At 41.8% G+C, this 23,463-nt stretch overlaps 1 protein-coding gene across 15 annotated transcripts in view; it reads right to left on the bottom strand.

The window, feature by feature from the left end:
* LOC124182895 (RNA-binding protein Musashi homolog Rbp6) overlaps nt 1-23,463 on the bottom strand; it is a 400,556-nt gene that overhangs the window by 24,890 nt on the left and 352,203 nt on the right. For all 15 annotated transcript variants that reach the window (XR_006870884.1, XR_006870885.1, XM_046570684.1 and 12 more), the window contains 4 exons: nt 12,188-12,270; nt 10,760-10,844; nt 4,382-4,414; nt 3,568-3,651 (listed from right to left, as the gene is read on the bottom strand). Coding sequence is in view for 13 of the 15 variants with exons in the window: in XM_046570684.1 (XP_046426640.1) it covers nt 3,568-3,651; nt 4,382-4,414; nt 10,760-10,844; nt 12,188-12,270 (285 nt within the window). In the remaining 2 variants the exon portion in view is untranslated. The remainder of the gene's footprint in view (nt 1-3,567; nt 3,652-4,381; nt 4,415-10,759; nt 10,845-12,187; nt 12,271-23,463) is intronic.

The following is a 23,463-nucleotide window of genomic DNA, read 5'->3' as shown; positions in this document are numbered from 1 at the left end:
ATTCGTTTACGCATTATAATGTAAAATAAAATAACGCGAGCGGATTGGGTCATGATAATTACGATCCGACGTGCGAGAAATTTCCTCATGCACAAATAAAGTGCCGCAAAAACGCTTCTCACAATGTTAGCTCGTTTACAATATGTCAAAATGACATACAACGTGTTAAAAATTATTTCGTTAATTATTAAAATTATTTTCGCACGTTTTCCTTCGCTTCCTCGTTTATGTACATTATATACTGTATAAATAAAGCTCGACTCGTTACTGCGCGCGGTTTTAAAAAAATTGCAGTTCCACGTGGTTAAATATAATCGTTCCGGGCTAATTCTAACGCAACGTCCCGCGGGGCAAGTGACTTCCCTGCATCAAGGTACGTCCGTAATTACATTACATTCCTACAGTACATAATTGTACATATACGCGAATCGCGCGAGCTTTGCTGGTAACTTGAAATTTCTAAAGAATTAAATTCTACAGGCCGGGTTCGCCTTCGTTTTATTTTATTTTTCATTTTTATTCTTTTTCCCCACTTCTTTCGCCAGTTTCTAAAACTCCGCAGCGCAAGGAATCCATAATCGTCGAGCGGGACAATGGAATTATGCAGAAAGCACTTGAGACCCTTGGCTCAACGTCAATTATTCTTACGCTTTTCTTACGCTTTCTTACGGACCTTATGCCATATGTATAAGTATTACATACACGTATATACTTTTTGTATATCACGCGTTTGTTCATATTTTTTTTTTTTTAATACACGTGCGAGAATTTCAAATTTTTTTTCCTCATTTTCTTCCCCCTTTAAACAAGTCCGATTTATTAGAAAGCTGTTTAATAAAAATGACGATAATAATAAAAATAGTAATAACAACAACAACGATGACACTAATAATAATAATGGTGACGATAATCTTAAAGTTAACGCGAAAACCGGGGCGACGATTGAAAGAGAAAACGATAATATTAATAGAAGAATATATGGAGAAAGTGTAACAATAAATGGACATCGTTTAATTAGCCTATAACAGATTTTCATTCATGTAAATTAAGCTGATTTTATTAAATCGAACGAATTTAGCAACTTTCAAGTTGTATAGTATAATATACTCGATACGAAATTCTGCGACGAAGTAGATGCGTATTATATACTCAATATGTATAAGTATATACATGTGTATGTGGATTATATTATATTATATTATATATATAAGGTTATAACTGTACGTGTTTAATTATAATTTCTCTGACATCCTCGCGATCGATCTCAATTTTCAATTTAATTTTCAATCTTGAAATTCAATCCAATAAATTATTACACAAGTGCCCTGGAGCAATCATTCGTCGACTATATATATATATATATATATATATATATATATATATATACTATATATATATATTACATATGTGTAATTATCTATATTTATACATGCATCGTTCTTAGGCGCCTATCAAATATTAATTATATCAATACATCCTCAATAATTTTCATTTGTATAGGATATATATGCATATTCAATGTGTTCATTATATGTATATACGTTTATGGTACCTGTACAATCTTTGGTTATTATTTACTTATTTATTTTCCTTCAAGATAACGCAACGTTTGCATATAAACAACGCGACTTAGCAGACGCAGTGCTTTGAAATTTATTCATAGAATATAAATTATATAATATTAAATGATGGATAAATTTAGGGTCATGACATTATCACGTATAATAACAGAATTCGCGATTACGGGGATAAAACCGAGTGACAATCGGTCGATTTTATTATATATATATATTATATATAATATGTAAGTCATTTCAATTAACGAAAATGAATAATGAATATTTTCAACTGACTGCGATTAAAAATATAAAGTATATGTTTATATACATACATGATACCTGAGCTGCTGAATTAACCGATGAGAAGCATCGTGCTTCAAGTGTGAACCAATGAACCAAATCACTTGGGTTTTACAGGCACGTTACACATACACTGACGAATATCGCGAGTGAAAATTTACAAGGTGGGTTAAATTCACGGGCACTGGGTCATCGGACAATAAATAATCGATACCGCATGTCGCGCTTCGTTCGAACCGCAGGCTCCGATTGTGCAACGAAACTGCAACGCACGTGTCGAACGGTCACGGTGAAAATTTATCGAAGAAGGTTAAATCGACCATCCGCCAGCCAACATGGACTCACTTATCGGTGTGTCGAGAATCTTTCGTTGTTAACAATTTCTGCTAACGAATTTATTGAAAATTTCACGACGCAAACCATTGGAATATCAAGTAGGCACCTGAACCTGATTACCTGAATTTTTCGCGAATTTTTGAAAAGCTCCGAGTGGGAGAAAAGAGCCCAGGACGAAATCGTCCATGCTGACCGTCAACGTCGGTAAAAAAAACCACGCGGCCGGCGAAAGGGTTTTCACTTCACGCACTGTCACACTTTGGTTCGATCAACTACGAATTACGGAGTTACGGTGAGCAGCTGTTGCTCGCTTCGCGGTTCGCTCGAGACTGAATTTCTTGATCCGAATTTGGCAAGCGCCGATTTCTCGGACGAGCGAAGAGGAAATGTAAACAAATACAAGATTTCGGCACTCGGCTCAGCGACTTGGGTCTGATCAGTTTGTAACAGCCTCGATATTACGCCGTGATAATAACGCTCCGACGAAGATTGTGGAAGTAAACAACGCGTGTCTTACGGTGCGCCAAGATACGACCCTTCGCCACTCAGGTACGGAGAACGAAAAGGCGGACGAATTTCTTTCCGTAGTCTCGCAAAAGTTGGGAAAGTGCGTTGGCCAAATTTAAAATTTAGATACTGACAGATCGACAGAGAAGGGTTTCGATCATTGGCTTTCGCTGTCGCTCATTCCCATAGTTTCGCGAAGAACGTCACGTCCAGTTGCGAGCGTCGACGTACTAGCATTTATCACGTATAAAATATGAAAGATCGCACACAGAGTTCTTCTTTTCCGTACAACGATTGGGGCGATATTAAAGTTGAAAAATTGCAGATCGATGCAGCTGGAAAACACACCAATATCTCGTTTTTTCCACACTGTACATTTTGACTGTTTCCATGGTGAATGTCGGGGAGTGGAACGGAGAATGACTTATTTTTTTTCTTTTCTTTTTTTTTTTTTAACGATACTGCTTTTTACCTGCAAAAAATCGCTTCTCGCGCACCCGCGATATTAAACCGTGAAACGGGCGAGTGACAAAAATATGGGGAGGCAAAAACGACGAAGACGAAGATAAAGACAAGTACGCAAAAGCGAAGACAGACTGATTGTGAGCAAGGGGATGGCGTTTGTTAGCGCGCGTGTTAGTTCACAGAGGCATGGCGTTGTACAGGTCCAAATTTGGGTGGTAAAATAGCGCCGTTGCCGTTGCAGCTGCGGCTGCGGCGGCGGGGGCGGGATTGTGGGGCGTTGGGGGCGGCGGGTTCAAGTTCGCGTGTATGTGGTTCAAATTCAGGCTCAGGGGCGCCACGTGGGCTCCGTTAAGGTTAAGGTGGTTAAGGTGGTTAAGGTGGTTAAGGCTAAGGTGGTTACCTGTTGGGTAGGGGAGACCGAAACTAGGGTATCCTGAGTAGCTGCGCCCTGCCGCGTACGCCGCGTACGCTGCCGCCGGGAAACCTGCGAACAGATGGAAAATGCTTCTATCACTACACGGAAATTACCTCGTGAGGTACACATTTTCCAACATTTGCGAAATCAAGTTGCTCGGTGTTTTTATTTTCTTTAAAGGAACAAAAAAAAAAAAAAAAACTCCTTAAAATAAGTACGACTTTTACAGCGAAATGTGTATCGATTGTAAATTCATCGTAAAGACGTCATTTTCACGTCAGTATCACGAGTACATAAATTAAGTTGAACGATTCTAGACCATTTTTCGAGTTTTAAAGTGCGTAAAATAAATAAATAAATAAATAAATAAATAATAACAAAGAACACAACAAAACCGTATTATTCTTCAGCGGTGGAATCGTTAATGGTTATTCAAGATGCGAAACTTCCGTACTAACGGCAATTGCTGTTCAGAGGGGACTTGAAAATCCCCTTGATATTGTAAATCAAATTTCAATGCTTGACGCACAGCTCTGAAGAAATTCACCTCCCCTTAAACAGCACAACGCGCTTGATAAAAAGCATTCGAATGTTCGACGGGGATTTAAAAGTGGCGCACTCGAATCGGGGGTGAGTTACAGTCACGTTCCATGCGATATACACGTATTTATACGTTGTATGTACAATTAACGCGGACGAACGAAGATGATGGGCGAGGATGCTGTATTGGTGAAATGCGTTAAGGTTGCGAATAAATATACTTATGTGTGTATATGATATAACAGTTTGGCAAACTCACCGTCAGGTAATGCTCCCAGGGACCACATAAAATCTATAAGGAAAAACAAGCAAATTAATAATGTTTCAACCATAATCCCCGTGTATAAGTTTTGTGTTAGTATAACCAGAGGAAGTATGTATCAAGGATATTATGTATGTATAGTAACTTTCGAACTTGGTAAATTTCTGCAACGAGTTACCGCACGATCTGCATATCAGCGTATACATACAACTTTATCACCACACCGGTATAACATACAATTTGTGCTCAAGTACACCTAACTACGAATTTGTAAATCGTTGCGGAAATTCGGTCATTTTTTTCCTTTGCTCTTTGTTTCTTTTCTTTTTTTTTTTTTTTTGCAATCAACGAAAAGAAAAACATGTTCGTATGAAACGAGAGTTAAGTGAGAGTTAAAGTTATTATGTGTTATAAAGTTAGGAAAACAAAATATACATACATATATACATATATACGTATATATATAACAAAAACTGAGAACAGAAGAGCAAAGTTATTTTTTTTTCTTTTTCTTTTTTTCAGAGAACAGAAAGAAAGAAAAATGTAAAAAAGAAGAAGAAGAAGAAGAAGAAGAAAATAAGACATACATATATATATATGTATGTATATATATATATGTATGTATGTATGTATGTATGTGAAGCACTAAGTTTTTGTAAACAAGAAAGGCATCCATGAAATTTCATAATTTTATACTAATAAAAACCACACATCTAATTTGACTATCGTTTTGACTAACGCTTGACTATACTTTGACTAGATATATATGTATATAATTTACTATATGCTACGCGACCGTGTAATAAATATATATATGTATATATTTCAAAGCTACCAAAAATTAAACTGCCCCTATCTATCTATGGTTATTAATAGCCATTAATTATCCGATTGATTATAGATTTATACAATTAGAGGATGATATATATATATGTATATAACTTTCTATTTCCACTATTGCACTTAAATAACAATATTATGTGTATGTAATATTTTTCTATACACGAGTTCGCACTGTCCCTCTGTTGTTTTTTTGTTTTTTCTATTTTTTTTTTCTTTGCGCACAAATTTTTCACAAAGAAAGAGCACTTTCTTATTTCGGTCAACTTGTACAGTAGAACCCCGAGCGCTGTTGCAGGCCGTCCCGTAGACGACATCGGAATTCGGCTCATCCCCTCCCCGATTTCTTGCTTACATCCGGCCACCGGAAGTCGGGGGAAAAAAAACGGAGATCTACTGTACGCCGTTACCTCGTAGTAAATAATTGTGCAAGGACCGAATGATAGATACTTTTTTTCGAAAATTACATTTCTTTGTTCATTTTTTTGCTTGTGCAGGTGAGAGAGAGAGAGAGAGAGAGAGAGAGAGAGAGAGAGAGAGAGAGAATGCGGACCGTTTTCTACGACACGTAAATTATATATGATACAATATTAATAAAAACACCGATCACAAGCTACTGCTGCACTACGTGATTAATCTAGCGCTAAGTTATTTATTCGTAATATAAGTATTTCACATTTACTTATCAAGATGACTATGTATAGATCAATCGATTTATTCTAGCGATATATATGTATATTGTATAATACACCGATATACACACATATATACGTGATATATGTGCATATATGTATGTATCAATAGTATATTATTAATTTCGTACCTAGTCTCTAGATGGGCTGGTTTTGATTCTGTTTGTGTAATTTTTTTTTCTCTGTTACTTTTTTTCTTTTCTTTTTCATCTCATCGTTTGCGAGCATAAGAATCACGTTAATACAATAAACAATACCGTTTTTTTTTTTCTTTTTTTTTTTTAAGACTTGCTTTTACATTTATTAACCGTATTTCATTCATTATATATGTGTATACGTATGGCATATTTGTGTGTACGTGGGTGTGTGTATATATACTTTCTTGTAAGTGTCGTAAATACGTTGTATATGTATATGTATATTAATAGGATACGTTAATATAAACAGAGAATACAAATGATATGCGATTATTATATGTATATATATTATAGACATTATTCACAAATATATATATATTCATATGACATATGATATATGCGATAATGTAATGAAATTCGATGTGGCAATAATCTTAGTTAATTTTTCATTTAATTTTTTTCTTGTCAGTTTCCTTGTTTGTTTGTTTGGCAAATATTTTGACACTTGAATTTATACACGCGCACGTTCCAACCGAGCCTTTGATGTGAAATTTTTTGAAAAATTTCTTTTCTTTTCCATTCGTTACTCCATTCAACTGATTGACTCTTTCATTAACAGTTTCAAACCAAAATCCGCCCCAAAGCACAACTATAATGTAACGTTATATATGCATGTACACATATACCTATAATAAATTGTATCTAACGATTATTAAGATCAATCTGTCGATATAAGTATATATGTATGTATCAGCTACCTAACGATAAGTAGTTAGATTCTTAGAGAGGGGGTGAGTTGTTTGTTCTACTTACGAAAAGAGAAATAGTAGGCGCCACTCGGGCAAAGTAGTAGCTATGGTGGGTAGGTATGTACGTACTTTCTTTTTCTAGGACACACGTCTGACGTATACACACATATATATATATATATATATATATATATATATACATGTATACAGACAAATTATTAAGACATTACTATTCATATATGGCTTAATAGAAGTGTTAACGATAATGCTATTTGTTTATGACAAGTACATATATATATAAATATTAAGTATATAGATACCTATGGTACATATACATGTAGTACTAGACGTATAATAATATAGCTTGTAGGTATTTTTTTTTTTCTTTTGTCTTTTTCTTTTTTTTTTTTTTTATATAGGTTTGGTACAGCCGCTATGGTCAATTCTTCGTGGATGATGCTAATGTATGCGTGTATCGCGAGGCCATTTTTACACATGTATCAAATTGTGTTCTAAAAATTGAAGAGTGAAATTTTTCAGACCTCTTTCAAGCGTTTCACTTCTACTGCTACGGCACGAGTTGCGGTTCAAAATTTCTTCCTCCACGAAGAATGGCGCCACAAAAATATATATTCTAAACTAACGTAATAATAATAATAATAATAATAATAATAATAATATTGATTAAATATCTCAACGCTATTACTATCTCAAAAGATAGGAATGTATATATCAATGTATAATACTTTAGTAGTTGTCAAAATTATTATTTCTAACTAAGAAAACCTAAGACTGCGGATTTGCCTAATATCGGTAAACTAAATTTCAAAATATTCGCCTATATGCCTAGTGATATTATGTATTATATTATGTATTGGCTCTCGATATGTAATTCTATTACACGACTAGTTAATTATGCGGCTGTAAAAATATACGTTTATTTATATGTATATATATATTATTTTTATTAATTTTTTTTCTCCTTTCTTTTCAACTATACTTGAATATCGTCAATATGATCGTCAAACACTGTCGATTATATAACATACTTTTTTGATAATAGTCAGCATTTTTCGCCTCGTCATTTTATCAAATTCTCTTTTGCATGATCCGCATATATATATATATATATATATATATATATATATGCATCTATTTTTTTGTAAATATATATATATACTCTAGAGTACGTAAAAACAGTTTACGACACTGCACACGCGTCTAATTTCTCCGAGCTATTATGAAATTTCATGAAGTTATGGGAAATATTGTTTGGAAAAATTTCCTCATCAAACTTTACGTTATTATAGCCGTAAAATCTGTGCCTCGTAAAATTTGCATAAAATCTTTCTGCGCCTCGTCCATATTATTTTATAGCAATTAATTTCACCAACATATTTATAGTTTCACGTCGAATGAAAACAATAAAAACAACAATAATACTGATTTAGAGCGCAAAAAAATGTTCAGCAAGTCGCCGCCCATTATTATCACCATATCTGGTATATATTTTCTCTCCTTTCCATTTTCAAATCACTCTCCACGTTCACGATCGCCGCTCGACGTCCTTTTCGCAACGCCTTTTACACCGATGCAAGATGAATAATTACGATGACGATGATAATAATAATAACAATAATAATAATAATAAAAGGTAAGAAATTCTAACAACATCGCGAATGATAAGGTAGGTATACTTTTGTCCGAATTAATGAAGAGTCGTCCGAAATCTGTAAAAATTTTTAACTTGTAGGATCTCGAGTAATCTGCAAGTTGCCAGTCCGTGACAGAGTGGAATTAGTTTTCGTTTGAGTGTTGCATTGAACTTTCGAAGATCGTCGGTACGAATTCTACGGTAATTCTATTCGACTTATTCCTATTCTCATCTGAAATAGTTAACAACTATCAATGCTAAGGAAACTAATCGCTGCAGCGTCCGATTACGAAGGCGCGGTTCGCTCTTTAATCGGACTTGGTCGTTGGATCGAAAGTTTCGATATTGCGTTGGACGTTAGACCCGCGGCTTCGTCAAACTTGCCGAAATTTTTCATATCAGTTTATCTGCTCTTGGCCGCGCTGATCGTGAAGGACGAGGAAACTTGGTCGATCAATTCACGTCTACGAACTAGCAACTAATTATACGTAATAGTGTAATAGGAACATAATCTCGGCAATCGAACCCTCGGTGATTCACTTTGCATTATTCGCACTGTAATCTTTGATTTCACAAAACTATTGCAACTTGCGAAAGTATTGGAGTACCTAAGCATCATCCAACCGTAGTACAGTTTATTCCGGCAGCGATTAGTATAAGCCAGTGTTATAGATTTATTGAGAGAAAAAATTTATAGGAACGATACCGCGAGTATAAAGATCAATTGAGAAAGTTTCCCGCCCTTCGAAGTTCAGAGATCAATGAAGCGAAATGTGATACCTTCGTAACTTGCCTATCGCTTGATCGCTGCAGCTGTAATATTGACGTCGCGTTTACGGTATTGAGCATTGAGAATATTATTAATATTCTCTTTGAACTGATAATCTACACTCGTATTTTCACTGAACACTTTGTTTATTGTCTAATACCTGCGACTGCGCTGCTACACAGTTTATATAATCAGGATTTACCTACTTTTAAAAATTTTTTTTGCTCCACTTTCCTAACCACGATAATTTGGCACACTACTGCAGTCTTTGCATAAAGATTATTGCTGTACATACCTAAAGTTTGAAAATGTTCTCTCTCACAGCTAATTTGAAAATGAGGCCCCGTCGGTAATCTACCAAGTTTTATTACACATGTATATCTATCAAGACCCTAAATGGGCATACGAAACTGAACTACATATTTCTAATATCTACCAGTCTACGATCACAGTGTTCCTGAACTGAGCCTGTCAAGTGGTCTCATTATTTATTAGTTTATCCGATTGCGTAATCAGTTAACCTACTAAAAACAACTCAAAAAAGATATGACATTGTATTACGCTTGCAGTGCAATCATCATCACGCGACGATCGCACCGTTATTGCACTGCTGATATGATTCTTTGTTTGATTTTTTTTTTTTTCGTTGCTTCATATGACGGGCTACTCTATACTGTAACGGGGTTGCAATGGCGGAATAAAGAGGCTTCAACGGAAGATGACAGCTCGACTTTTTACCAAATTTCTATATTCTGTATCGTCTTGCTTGATAGTGAAAAATTGAATTTGGAAACCTCTCCCGCGTTTTTCCCCGTAACGAGGCCGATTGGTCCGAGACAAATGACGTCATGCGTGGTTATCTCGAAGGTGGCGCCACTTGCAAAGTGCCACCGATTTATTTACGGTCAAAGAAACCGACGAAAAGCAGTTTAGTTCCGTCTGCTGTGTAAATATATCCACGTCAGCCGTTTCCGATGAAGGATTGGTGTCGGAAATGAAAGTGAAATGATATTATCGAAAAAGATAACGATTCAAGATGGATCGAAATCATAAACGAAAGAAAAATGAGATGAGCATAAGCGCGTTTACTGAGGTCGAGAGAGGGGCGTCAGTATCGTGGGTCATAGGCCGATAGTCGGGATCGGATGGTACATCGGGCCCATGTCGAGACCCTGGACGCCGAGCAGGTCGCTCATGGAGTAAGTGAGGGTTGCGGCACGCGGAGCGGCCGCGGCGGCGGCGGCGGCTGCGGCCGCGGCCGCGGCGGGGTGATGCGGCCGATACGCGGCCGCGGCGAGGGCCCGCTTCACGTCGTAGACCGCGGCGGCCGCTGCGGCTGCGGCTGCCGGGGCCGCTGCGTACTGGTACGTGGCTGTGGGCGAACTGGCCACTATTGGGCCCAACAAGTGGTGGGGGGTGGCGGCGCTCGCGGCTGCAGCTGCGTGCGCCGCTGCGGCCGCCGTAGCCGCTGAGGGGAGGGGGTACGGCGCGTACCGGTAAGTCGAGGGGGGAGTCGCGACCATCACCAACTCACCGTAAGCGCCTCGACCTGCCGCCCGCGTCTTGGCCAGGTTCGCTGGTAGCATCACTTCTTTCGGCTGCGCCTTCTTGCACTCAACCTGAAACACAACGCGTCACTCGGATCACCCCGATTCCTCTTCATTCCCTTCCCCGCCTCGTTGGATTCCCCTTTCCTGACAAATATTTCGGTTATTCCTCAACGCACATCTTACCCGTACAAACACCAGGGGAAAAATATTTCTGAAGGGCTAAACGTGAGAGTCATCTTTTTTGATTCTTCTGAATATGCGCTGCGTGTACTTTAAACATTTTTTTCAAGATAAACAGTACGTCTGTGTATATTGCGGTAGATGTAAATGATATAAATTATGTGGAGAATTTCAGACTCCGTTGAACAAGATTCTAGAATTGACAATTTTCACTGCGGAATTTATCTTTACGCATTTACAGGTGATACCGCATCACAGGAAGAACGAATTGCTCCTCTGGTTCGCACTTACCCCGCCTCTGCAAGTGATTCTTTGAATCTGAGAAGTGATTTACTTAAGATTTGACTTGGAAATTGCTGAATGAACGAGAATGCCTTGTCCAATTTCACATTTCCGGTTGATAATAACCACGTTTAATCATCCAGAGAGTGCTAGTGAAGAAGTGTGTGCGTATAAAGATGTTGATGAAAGAACCGGGAAAGGGAGGGGGACCACTTCATCAGTTCGATTCTGATCTTTGAACCAATCGGACGTTTTCAATAATGTATATACCAATAATGAATTGGAAGAAGTATTATATACGTCAGGTACATGAGTAACGGAAAGGTGGTTGGTCCCTCTTCTCGTAAACTTGAATTCCGAATGGAAACTGACTTTCCCGATTACTCGAAGATCATTAAGGTACATCGGGTGTCCGTACTTCTCATATTTCCGCCAAGCCAACAAAATGAAACAGAAACTTCGAATTTGCCAATTGCAGTACAATATGAAATAAAAGTTCTATCTTATCCATAAAATTTTCAAGACATTGTCTAAATGGTAGGGTTAATCGTGAACATCAACTGCGTGAAGCAGGTACAGGTATAACAAACAACTGAGCTAATCGTCAGTCATCTGCATAACAACGTCACTAATCTTCCCAAAAAGAACTCCTGGTGATCAGAAGCCCACGGATCAAAAGGACCCAGGGTAAAGAAGAGGGTAGAGGAGATCCAAAAAGGGGATGGAAAGGGTCGCAGGTAGGGCAGAGGGAACAAGGTGAGCCCGGTGTGTGTCAAATGCAAACAGCGAGTTAATTAAGAACCCTTCTATACTGTCATAAAAATTAACGCCTTCCACTGCACAGCTGGTGTGCAAATAGCAGAACTTGGTTTGATAGATCTTGCATAGTCGGTCGCAGGGTGCAGAGAAAGGGTTCCGTACCGACGTGGATAAAACGGTTCGACACCTACCATTTTGTTGTTGATCTCGTGGAAGTGGATTTCGCAGACCTTGTCGACGACGTCCTCGCTCTGAAACGTGACGAAGCCGAATCCTGAAACAGAGAAGAGAGCACGGAGTGAGTTGCCGAGTATTTTACCGTGGTTATGGTACAGCGGCTATCGAGCTCCATGCCCGGAAGCCGGAAGCACTAACTCTCGGTTATCCGGAACGACATCAGCTTGGATTCACAAGTCGGGGGACATTTTGGGCAGCGAAAAATCAAGAACCGAGACGGGGATTAAAATCGCGCCTGCGGCGCAGAGCTTCCCGGGGTCGGGAAGAACTTTTTAATATTTCTTGATTCCTGATGATTAAGTTGAGGGAGAAACGAAAACGGTATTAAAAGAGGAGAGGAATTTACCGGGGTGCAAAACGGAGCTCGAGGAGTCGAACCGGAGGCTGCACCCCCAGCTTCTGTCATGTTTCGGGAATACCTTAGCTAGTGAAACAAATGAGGCGCAACCCCTTCGGTACATTATTCAGAGGGTATTTGCCTTCTCTCTCTATCCGGGCAGCTGCCCTCGGCACCCGGCTCTCTGTCCCCCGGAGTGAACGGTACAGTGATTAAGTTATAAAGTTGGCACGACGTAAGATGCTCGCCGTAGTGAGAGTGGCGGGAGTTACTTAATTTATGTAATTTATAGCCTCCTAGACCCCTTCTCTCTGACCCCAGAAACTCCTTCCGAGATGCCGGTGAGGTTCTTGTCAGCCTCATCCCTCCTCCTTTCTACCCCAACTCTCTTCCTTGAGACTTCGACCGACTCAAACTCCTCTCGGTAAGTGGTGATTCATCTACCTCATGATACGTTTTAAGGTATTTGCACCGTAGTCTTTGAATCTCGATCGAGAAGTCGACACCCCGGCGATTTAATCGCCAAAACGTCCTCCTTTTTGGAAAAGAATGACGGTGCTACCGATGAATGGATGAACGAATGAGTATCACGTAACCCATAAATCGGAACACGAAGAACAATGAATGAATTGAAAACGAGGGACTCTTTGATGTTCACAATCTTTTGGAAATACAGACTGTAGATATGTATCATTTTTGGCCACCTTGGTCCCATCAAATAATCCACTTGTAGCTGCATCCATTACAGAGGTATGTGGATAAAGTGAGCCTGGCCACAAGCGTGACAAGAGTGTTTGGTTAGCTTTGACCATGGTGAAGATTAGATTTTCAATTAATTGATCGGTATAAAGAATTTATGTTCAATACTTATTGTTAGTTATATTTTTGTTGCCATTTATTTAATAATTGAATAGATTTGTAGTGCTGAAAGTAATCGAACCGCTTTAGATGGCTGATCAAAGATCGCGAAATGTCCACAAATGATGCATCCGTCTATCCTAGAGCCCCAAAAAACAGGTTCGTAACAGTTTCCGTCCGTCAGTTGGAATCATCGAGAAACGAGTATAATACAGGGCGTCTATTTTTTTTCCCAATCAGACTTCCGGGTAACTCATTTCACGGCAAGCAATTCCGAGATATTAGTATACGAGGGTCGACAGAGTTTGGCACGTAGTTTTTGATACTGGTAGGTAGGTATATTGGCTTGATTTGTTCAGGGGGCTTGTAAGTCGGTCAAGGAAGAATATGAGGCGGTCGTCTCACAGTGGTATCTGGTTTCGCAGAGCTGAGTGGGTATCCACGAACCCCGTAAAATCCTTACTGCACGTTATCTGGCTCGCGAGAGCCAATCAGCATCGGTTCTTACGAGCCCCTCTTAGCCTCTATTGAATTCTCTCCATACCGTCGACACAGCCGTAACCGAAGACTGTGCAACGTGCTGCATGAACTGACTCGGAATTGCGGATGCGAAGAATCGATGCATATGAGAGTTCGCGTCTGCTCCTCTTCTGGCTTCTCCTTATCCCAGACATTCGCATCCCAGAATGAGGTTTCCGATTTCAGGAAATTCCCACTCAACTCGTTGGCGCATGAATTATCCTCGTCGGTTAGGTCCGGCTCAGAATGGTGAAATGCAACTTGCGATCATCGCGGTTGGCGAACGAAATTAGCGAGTGATATAGCGACGATTCCTTCCTGCGTAGAAAATTTTCTTTTTTTTTTTTCTTACTGATTGAAAAGGGCGACCTCTTCCCGTATTCTCTACCTTTCGGATCTGCGGAGGGACCGCGCAGGCCAATTCAATTCTCGCGACTTAATAACATCGGTACCGAGGGATCGCAGAGATTAAAAAGCCCGCGGGCCTGAGTCATGGGAAAGGAAGATGAAAAAAGGAGAAAGAGAGTGAGTGAGTGAGTGAAAAATTTGAATATTTTAATACGGGACGGTGTGCAGGGTAGGTATTATATTTCCTGCTGTAGGGGGAAAATTTCACTCCGTATCTCCTCTCCTCTCGCTCTCGCTCTCTTTATCTTTCTCTTTATTTTTCCTTTCCTAATGAATGACGGTACCCGGGCCGTCGCCAGTCGTGAAATAAAAAACCGCAAACGCGGTGGGATTATCCTTCGCTTATATTTAAATTCGCTGAATCCGGTCCTCGTCCTTTTCCGCACCCTGGAATCAATTAGCCCCGCTGTTACTTCACTGCTTGCGAACAGTGATAGAGTGTATGTGGGGGCGTCCGCTGTGATTTCGCGACGCGGTTATACCCTAACTATATATGGATAATTTAAGGAGCTAGGGTGTAAAAAAAAAAAAAAAAAGAAAAACACAGGCAGAAAAAAAAGAAGAAAGAAAAAGAAAAAGAAAAATTTTGCGAGGAGGGGAATAAGCTCGGATATTTCAGAGCTTTTTCACAGGAATGAACGCAGCTGGCGCGCGTGGTCCGGCTTTTCGTTGTGAGAAGATGGAGCCTGGAGCGTCCTGCTGAGCCGGCAGTTTCCCCCCTTCGTCGAGGAGGAGAGTTACTGCCTATCTGTTGGACCGTCGGCGAAATGCGTGCGAGGATATCGCGCGGGTCTCTGGCTCTGATAAAATAAATTCTCTTATGAAAATTGGGCTGCAGCCGAGCAGCCCGCTCGAATTTATCTTCAACGACTCGTTTCTCAAAGCCGTCGCTCTGTCGAACGGATTTAAAAAGAACTAGGTCAACAGGCGTAGATTTTTTTGCAATATTTATCGGGTCCACGGATGTTAATGTTTAGGTTTGTAGATGGAAATTCAGTAATATATATATAATCGTGGAAGTCGGCATGACAATGTTGTCAGAATTGAGTATCAAAATATTTATCTTGAATGACACAGGTTTGTTATCAAAAAACTGCACAAGTTTTTTTATACTGTTTCTCACAGATTTTTACTCACCAAAACCGGGAAACATATTCGAAAAATTCGATCACGTCAGGTTTTTTTATGCAAACACCTTGTATTTTGTAAAAAAAAAACCTGTACGCGATGAAGGGAAATGGAAGTCATTTTTGGATTCGACAGACTCAAAAACATAAGATTTACCTAAAACATATCACGCAGCTGAAAGGAAATATTTTTTCGCAGATCTGTGCTACGGGTAAGCAGTTCATCGAATGTGTTTGATATTTGGAAAGTTTGTCGGTGATAAAGATTTTACCCAGTGGCTGGTTTTCGTCCAATTCCGATCTGTCGCGGGTGGGGAAAGATTTTCGGATAAAACAGCCCTCGAGAAGGCGACGGTGAATTACGAGGGCCGCCATTAGGGGCGTCGGGATCATTTGATTTGAGATCTGAGGGCAAAGTTCTCGACGACGCGAACTTCCCAGACCCCGAACGACATCCGCCTCTTCGCAGCTCTCTCTCAAGTATAATGGGCGACCCGCTGGCACCGTCGTCGGCATTGTAGCGCCTCGTATAGAACCTGTTTGAGGCTAAAAGCCACGACGCTCAGGAGAACGCGCCTTCATACTTTTACCCAGCATTCAAAGTGTTAAAAGGTTCTCCTTTCACCGGGATGTCGCCAAAGCGATTCAAACGGTACAAATAGATGATTCCGGGCGCTTTGATCTGAATTCGAAAAAGAAACCGCCCATCCCCCCTTATTTCGATCTCAAACTTTCCGAAGCAGCTGTCTTTTCCGGCATCGGACAACCCGCCGGCAGTTTTCCTAAATATAAATAAATTTCTCAGTCTTAGGGTTTTGTTACCGATGAAACTGAGAGGCCATTCACAAATGGAACGACTGACAAACGCTTTTAAACAATTTCATAGTGGTTTCAAGCAATTTCAAACGGTTTTAAACCAATTTCAAGGAGTTTCAAACAGTTCTAAACTTATTCCGAGCTGCTTCGAACGATTTAACGATATTTCCAAATCGCTGTAAACTAGTTTGGGTGAGTTTAAAACGATTTCAAAGTGGTTTCAAGCGATACCAAGCGGTCCGAAACCGGTTTTGAATAATTTTCAGGCTGTCCCGGATCGGATTGAAGTGATTGTATGCGATTTCCGAGTGGTTTTACGCAAAAATAATGTCACGATTTGAGCAAGAAAATAGCCGATACTTAACAAAGAAAACTCAAACTGCACTGAAAGCACAAAAGGCTCAAGCTCGTCAGACGCTACATTTCTGTTAATTGATGAGGGAGCGCGGAGAGCTTTGAAAGCGTGCGGGATAAATGGGCGACACGCTATTCACCCGCGAAAATCGTAATATGGAGGGCGATCAGCGCGGAGCGAAAGCTCGCATTATCGCAAATTAATCCGCACTAACGAGGGAACAATCAGCGAGCCGGTCCGCGTGCGTCGGCCAATCTTCCTCGTTACCACAGCCGCTCCTTGGCCTCTCGCTATCGCGATCGACTTCGGGGCCGGGCAGCGAGTCCGGGCAAATTCGATGCTGCATAAACGCGGTGCGGGATGCAGAGGAGTATTGATCGCTCGGTGGCGCGCTTTTTGGCCGCTCTTCTCGATCCAGGAGCTTTGGCATCGATTTGCGAGCTAGAAACCCCCTGCTCAAATCCCATTTCGAACACCAGTGCACAGCCAGCCGCCCGCCCGTTAAACTTTCGCCAATTTGGTTGGCTCGGCTGGCTTAACCGCAAGAAGGAAACGTCGAACCATCATCCGCATCCGAGAGTGCTGCTGCACAGCGGCTTCGTCTGAGCTCTAAATTCCTCGAGGTTATACGTACAGATACAGCTCTCGGAGTGTTTTCACCGCCAATTACTTCTCTCGATCAAAGGCGGCGTGGTTAACGGGAATTCGCATTCGCCGAAATTCAGTGAAATTCAACCCACGCCAATCGGCGTGATCGCGCCGCGATTCAACCCAGTTTAAACCACCAGACTCGCCCTGTCCATTCATATTTTGCAATTAATCTCTGACGTGTCAGAAATCGCGATGGTTGTCTGGTATCGATTTGACCTGTGTCAAATTTTCCCACTTATACGGAACAGATGGACGGACAGATGGACAGATATACGGTTGGATAGATAAATAGATCGATAGATAGATGGACAAATTTCAAATAGTGACACACCTCTTTTTATTATCCCGGATATTTCGACCGACTAAAGCAGCGATGATTGACAAGTAATCGACGAGCTGGCGAGAGATTTCGGTATATTTCCATATTTCGTAACGTTCCGGGGTGTATCCAAGAGAATAATCGATCCAGCCGGGTAAAATTTTGAGGTTGGTTTCGTCTTGGGACGAGAAATACGCGTATGGAAACCGAATCGCGAACATCGATGGTTTAATTCTCCTTGCTCGAGTTACGGAGACTGACCGCTGGTGTTGCTGCCTACTTGGCCAATCCGCACACCGATACTCTGGGTTACGACTCGGAGGCAGCTCACTCGGTCCTCGATGGGATGAATTAAGTTGGGGAAGGTTTCGCCAGGGGCAACAAAGGCGGGTTGCTTCCGGCTGCCCGTTTACGACCGTGTCGTAGTTTCTCGGGCAGATTTAACGAGTCATGCGGAGGTTCGAGTGTTCGTCGTGATGGCGGAACGATCGGCTGTGCAGATAGTAGGAGCATTCCTATCCTTCTCCGTCACAGCTCTTTTCACTTGCACAGTTTCTTTCGTTAATTTTGCCCCGACGCGACGTGCAGCTACCCTATATTCGACGAATATAAAAAACCCCTTGACGCCTGTTGACTGCCGACAACTCGACCCAATTTCTCGAAGCGGCACGAGGTTTGTTTAAGCAAATAAATAAAAATCGTCAGATTTAAATTTCGGTAATTAATATGTATCCGAGATTCAAGGCGTATTTTCCCGAACTGTGAGAAAACAATGATCTTGAGGAAAAATTTATAACCTCTCGGTTCGAGTCATCAAGCTTGAAGGGGTAAATTAGGGGTGAGTGAAAACTCGACAGACAAAAGGGTAAAGTCGATGGAAATTCGAACTCCGTGACGAGATTCACAGTTTTCTTGTCACCTGATTTAGGGGTTAATGGGAAGAAGGCGAGATAAATGGCGAGGATTCGGTGGTCAATAACTCTCGAAGATGAATTCATCGCTTCTGTAGGACTTCGGCAGAGAGAAGATAGATAGATAGATAGATAGATAGATAGAGAGAGAGAGAGAGAAAGAGAGAGAGAGAGAGAGAGAAAGAGAGGGAGAATCCGTGAGTAACTTTGTTTAATTTGCAAATGAAGGGAGCAGATGAAATTGAAGGGAACGGTTTCCCGGGCTTTTCAATATTCATTCGAGGGAAGGAACGGCGAGGTTTGCAGGACGCGGTTCCTAGGACGTTACCAGCGAATCTGCAGGGTACGTGTCATATTTCCCGAGGAATAGCCCACGCGGTGGTCGGTCGAGCTCGGTGGGCGCCAGATATCAACTTGTTGATTTACACCGGCCACAACAGCGCAATTTAACGTCCCACTTAAATCACGCTCTCTCGAAATGGTCCTAGTCCAAGTACAACAACGATAGCGTCAAAGGCCGCAGGATTAATGGAACTATTACGATATTTAATTTATTTTTTTTCTTTCATAAATCAATACCAACTGCAATTTCGCACGGAATCGAGATCAAGATTTTTACAGACGATTCTTAGATCGATTATTACTGCTGCGCGAAAATCCCAATCTTGATATAAATTACAGTAAAAATTTGGCAGTAGTTTCCCTTTCGGTACAATTAGTAATTTAAAACGAAATTTCACGATTTTACAAACTCTTTGCTACTTTCTTTTAGCGTATTGGTACACATACGTGTACGTATATACAACAATATACATATATACCACTGCGGGTTTATCGACGAAAAGATAAATCAATTAATTACCGGCTGCCTGCTGTCTCTGCAATAGATTAATTAGAAAATAAGCTCGGTCACGTTAAGCGGGTATGTTCACAGCTCGATTCCGCCTAATCGTAATCGATCATGCGTTCTATACGAGCGAAAGCGCGAGCTTACATCCCTAATTGCTCCGCGTTGATGAAGCTCGATTTTGATGATCGAGAGAATAAGGGGAACGTTTGATCGTCATTTTATCGCAAGAATTACCTAAACGCCGATCCGAGTTGCTATGATAATTAAAATTTGCTGTCGTCCGCAAAGCTGTTCTATCCGCACTGCTTTACAAGTACTGCGTATTTTCCACGCGACAATAGCGCTGCTGTTAAATATTTCAAATTCGTGCAGCGTCATGTATTATTTTTCAATATCGTCCACGCACGTCTCTATACGTACATCGTTGGAATCCCGAGTGTTAGAGGGAATTCGTTAGGCTAATTTCAGCCAGTCACCCCGAAGCATATCGTACGAAGCAGCCTGAACGGTAATCCGTTTGAGCACCGAGGTATAATAATTTTAATTTCTCCGTTGAGTTACTTAAGCACCGTGCAGACGTCTGCACAACTCAGCCCTCGCGGTACGTCGACGGGGTAATTTCTTATGATTATTTAATGCCGCATATATCGCACGGTGTGAGATAGGAGGAGAGAAGATGAGGAGTGGTAAAATGAAAGATAAAAAAATAAAAAACAAAAAAACAAAATAAATAAAAGCATTTCCCTTTCGGCGTTCGTTTATGAAAAAAAGGTAATCTTTACATCGGTGTGACGAAAATTTGGCGAATCTTCTTAACCCCCGCCTTTCCTCGCCCCTGTTGTTTTGTTCTTCGTCTTTGTCAGCGTCGGTGGCCGTTTCACCTTATCGTCAAGGCCTCCTTTCACTTTTTTTCACTAAAAACAAGGGCTTTACTGCGTAGTTTTGACGGCGCCATTACCGCGACGGCGAACAACGCCGTAAGATATAATTGAACAGAATCCCTCCCCATTATGGGTGGCTATCATTTTCGAGCGTTTCGCCCTCCGCTCATTTGGGGGATGAAGCCTCGGCCCGAGAAGTGGTACATGTATCGCATTTGTCAGAATGCCCCATTCCGTATGTACGCTGCGTGTTGCCCATCCGAACCAGAATTGCGCCAATTTATCCCGCAAAGTGGCTTAGTCCGTTTAAGGTGGCTCTGGAATTTCAGGTGCGGCCGACGTATCGCTGTCGGAACCGTTCCTAACCGTTCCTTACGTCCGCACGGACGCGGAACACCGGCCGCGGGAAACATTCCCGAGAATTCTCGAGAATTCCCGAGAATTCCCGGCCCGATGCGCAACGGCGGAAATGAGTTTTTCGCCTTTTCCCGCTCTCCTCTCTCCTCTCGCTTCTCTCATCCCGTCGACGCGGAGGGAACAAAGCTAAGAGAAAACGCGTTCCTGATTGCGAATAATAACGACGACCGGCGCGACGAGGACCGCAAGGACGACTTCCTTAATCAAGAGAAACCGCGCACCGCCCGCGGATCGTCGAGGATCCTCGATTTTGCTTTTGAAGAAAAAAATAACGAGCGCCTTGAGTTGTACAGTACACCTTATACGTACAAGACAGGTATACTTGTATAGGTGGGTATTCCGCACAGCCAAATCCGTCCAGATTCACGCCGACAGATTTTTTTTATACCCGTATATAGTAAAGATCGTGCGTATTCCTCCAGGACTCTCGACCAGTTATTACTGATAAAGATAATAATTAAATGTATTGATCGGGAATAGCTTCTCGATAAATCTCATCGAAGAAATAACCTTGCACAAGGACAATTCGATCTTTCCACAAACTTGTACGTTATATCTCGACGTCGGAAGTTTAAAACGCGTAACGGGGAATCGTATAAGAATTACATACATGTACATACGTATACATACACGATACATACGGTATGTACCGATGCACGTGTGTAACTCTATTTTCCGAAACGGGGCGCGTAATAAAAGTTGGATTGTAAATCAAAAGAGTCGAAGAAAAACAAGAAGAAGAAGAGGGAAAAGAAAAAGAGGAGGACCGAGAAGTCCTGGATGTTGCGTATGGATGTACAAAGGACCTGGAGACGTTACACATTTATATAAACGTACATGTATCGTACGCCTACACATACGCCAACTCCGAAGTAGCCCGGTCGGCCTATTTTATTGTTTCCTAATAAAACTTTCAAAGCTCTCGGCGAATTTCGTTAGACTCTGCACAGTATGACCGTGTATTTACGATCTCGAAATAAGCCGTGGTCCTTCTATCAGACCCATCGTCCGCATAGCCTGCACACTTCGGTATTGACTCTTTTCCTCCATCTTTATCTACCCCCTGATAAACCCTGGGTGAAAATACAGCGGGGCGGAAGGAATAGTGAAAATGGCAGCCACTTCGCCCGACGAACTCTCGACGACTTGCAATTAGGGTTACTTATTATCCCCTGATAGAAAACGTGGTCGTTCGCTACTTATACGCGCCACGCCGTCATTTTGTTATTAATTTCCGTGACAAAATTCTGAAATATTCTTGAAACTGCGAATAATAAGGCCGTCAAACTCGAATTGCTCCGAGTGTTTTCATTTTCTTATAAAAAAAAAAAAAAACTTCCAAACATAAGTATAATTTTAGACCGTCGAAGCTGTACCCCGTCCCTTAATAATACACCGTCTTTCCGAAGTACGCATACATGCAGCTTACACAGTCAGACGTCTTCGGCAACCCCTCTTCCGCCAGGAGTGGGTATTATAATTTCGGTGGCAATTGTACGGCCGTGCGGTAGCATCTTCTCGTTAATACCAAAAGCCGAAGCAGGTTTCCCCGCATTAGGCCGGACCGCAGTGGCCGAGGTAATCTCAGCCATGTGTATCCATTTCCTACCAAAACGCGCTAACCGGTCAATATATGCACGACGCCCGGGTTATTATACCCACCTCCCAAGTAGTTTAATCCGTTGTAATTCGATGCGAATATTCGAAGCGATCCCCGAAGCGGAGTCGGTTTTGATTAGTCGGATTTTCGAATATTACACCTTGCGTGAGATTCTCATCGCTGTGTATACGTGTAATAAAAAGGTACGCGAACGAACCTCCCGCACGAAAAAAGTTTAAGAGAGTCGGCGAAGACTCGCCCGCTTTCACCCCGAATTTCAAGTGACCGTGCAGATAAACTCCGGATTGACGATCGACCCGAAAAAATCCTGATGGCAGGGAGAAAATTAGAAGGCTGATATACCTGCATCAGAGGGGAGGAGAAACGTAACGCGGGGAAAGGATAAATTAGAGGCCTTGCAATAACCCTTTCAGTTATTGCGGCTAGTAAAAAAAGTAGGATGAGGATCAGGATTAGGAGGCGGTGGGCGCGGGTGGGAGGACAGAGAAGAATGGCGATAAGGGTGCGGAATAGAACGGAGCAGGCATCACGAATGTAGGACATAAACCGCTATCACTGACAATAACCGTCTGCTCCATAAACCTCAGCTGCCTCCTCCTCCCCAGGTAACGAGAATAACGCGTGCGATGCGAGTGTATAATATCCCAGGCGACGAGCCCGCAACACGAGGTTCCATTAACTCTGACCTGGGGGCAGCAGCGGCAGCAGCGGCAGCCGGGAGAAGAAACGGAAAATCGTAGAAAGGGTGGCTGTTGGCTGTTAATCGAGCGTCTTGAGTGCCGAGCTGTGCCGAATACTTCTGCGGCTGTCGCGTTCCGCGCAACAAGCCCTGCCAATCCCGATTCCCGAGAAGAAAGGCAAGGGGGTGAGGAAAAAAACGTCGGTGGTGTAACGAAGGCTTAGCCGCGGCGATTCTCCTTCCTCGGGGTCGGAGGTTTTGCTCGGTCAGGGCAAAAAATACCACCTCGCTCGCTTCCGTGACGACGCGGATCGACGGGGAGGAACGGGGGTGAACACTTCCGGTGGAATCTGATTTAAGACTCGCGGACCTTACGGGGGGCGAAAACGCGTTTGGGGATGACACCGCGGGGTGTAATGAGAAATGGTTCGCCCTTCTCGACGGAGGACGCGAAACCGGGCTTAAGTAATACCGGGCTCCT

Source organism: Neodiprion fabricii, chromosome 5 (genome assembly GCF_021155785.1).
Source record: "Neodiprion fabricii isolate iyNeoFabr1 chromosome 5, iyNeoFabr1.1, whole genome shotgun sequence".
In the NCBI taxonomy this organism is placed as follows: Eukaryota; Metazoa; Arthropoda; class Insecta; order Hymenoptera; family Diprionidae; genus Neodiprion; species Neodiprion fabricii.
The sequence above is the reverse complement of the archived record's forward strand: the minus strand, read 5'-3'. Positions and strand labels throughout refer to the sequence as shown.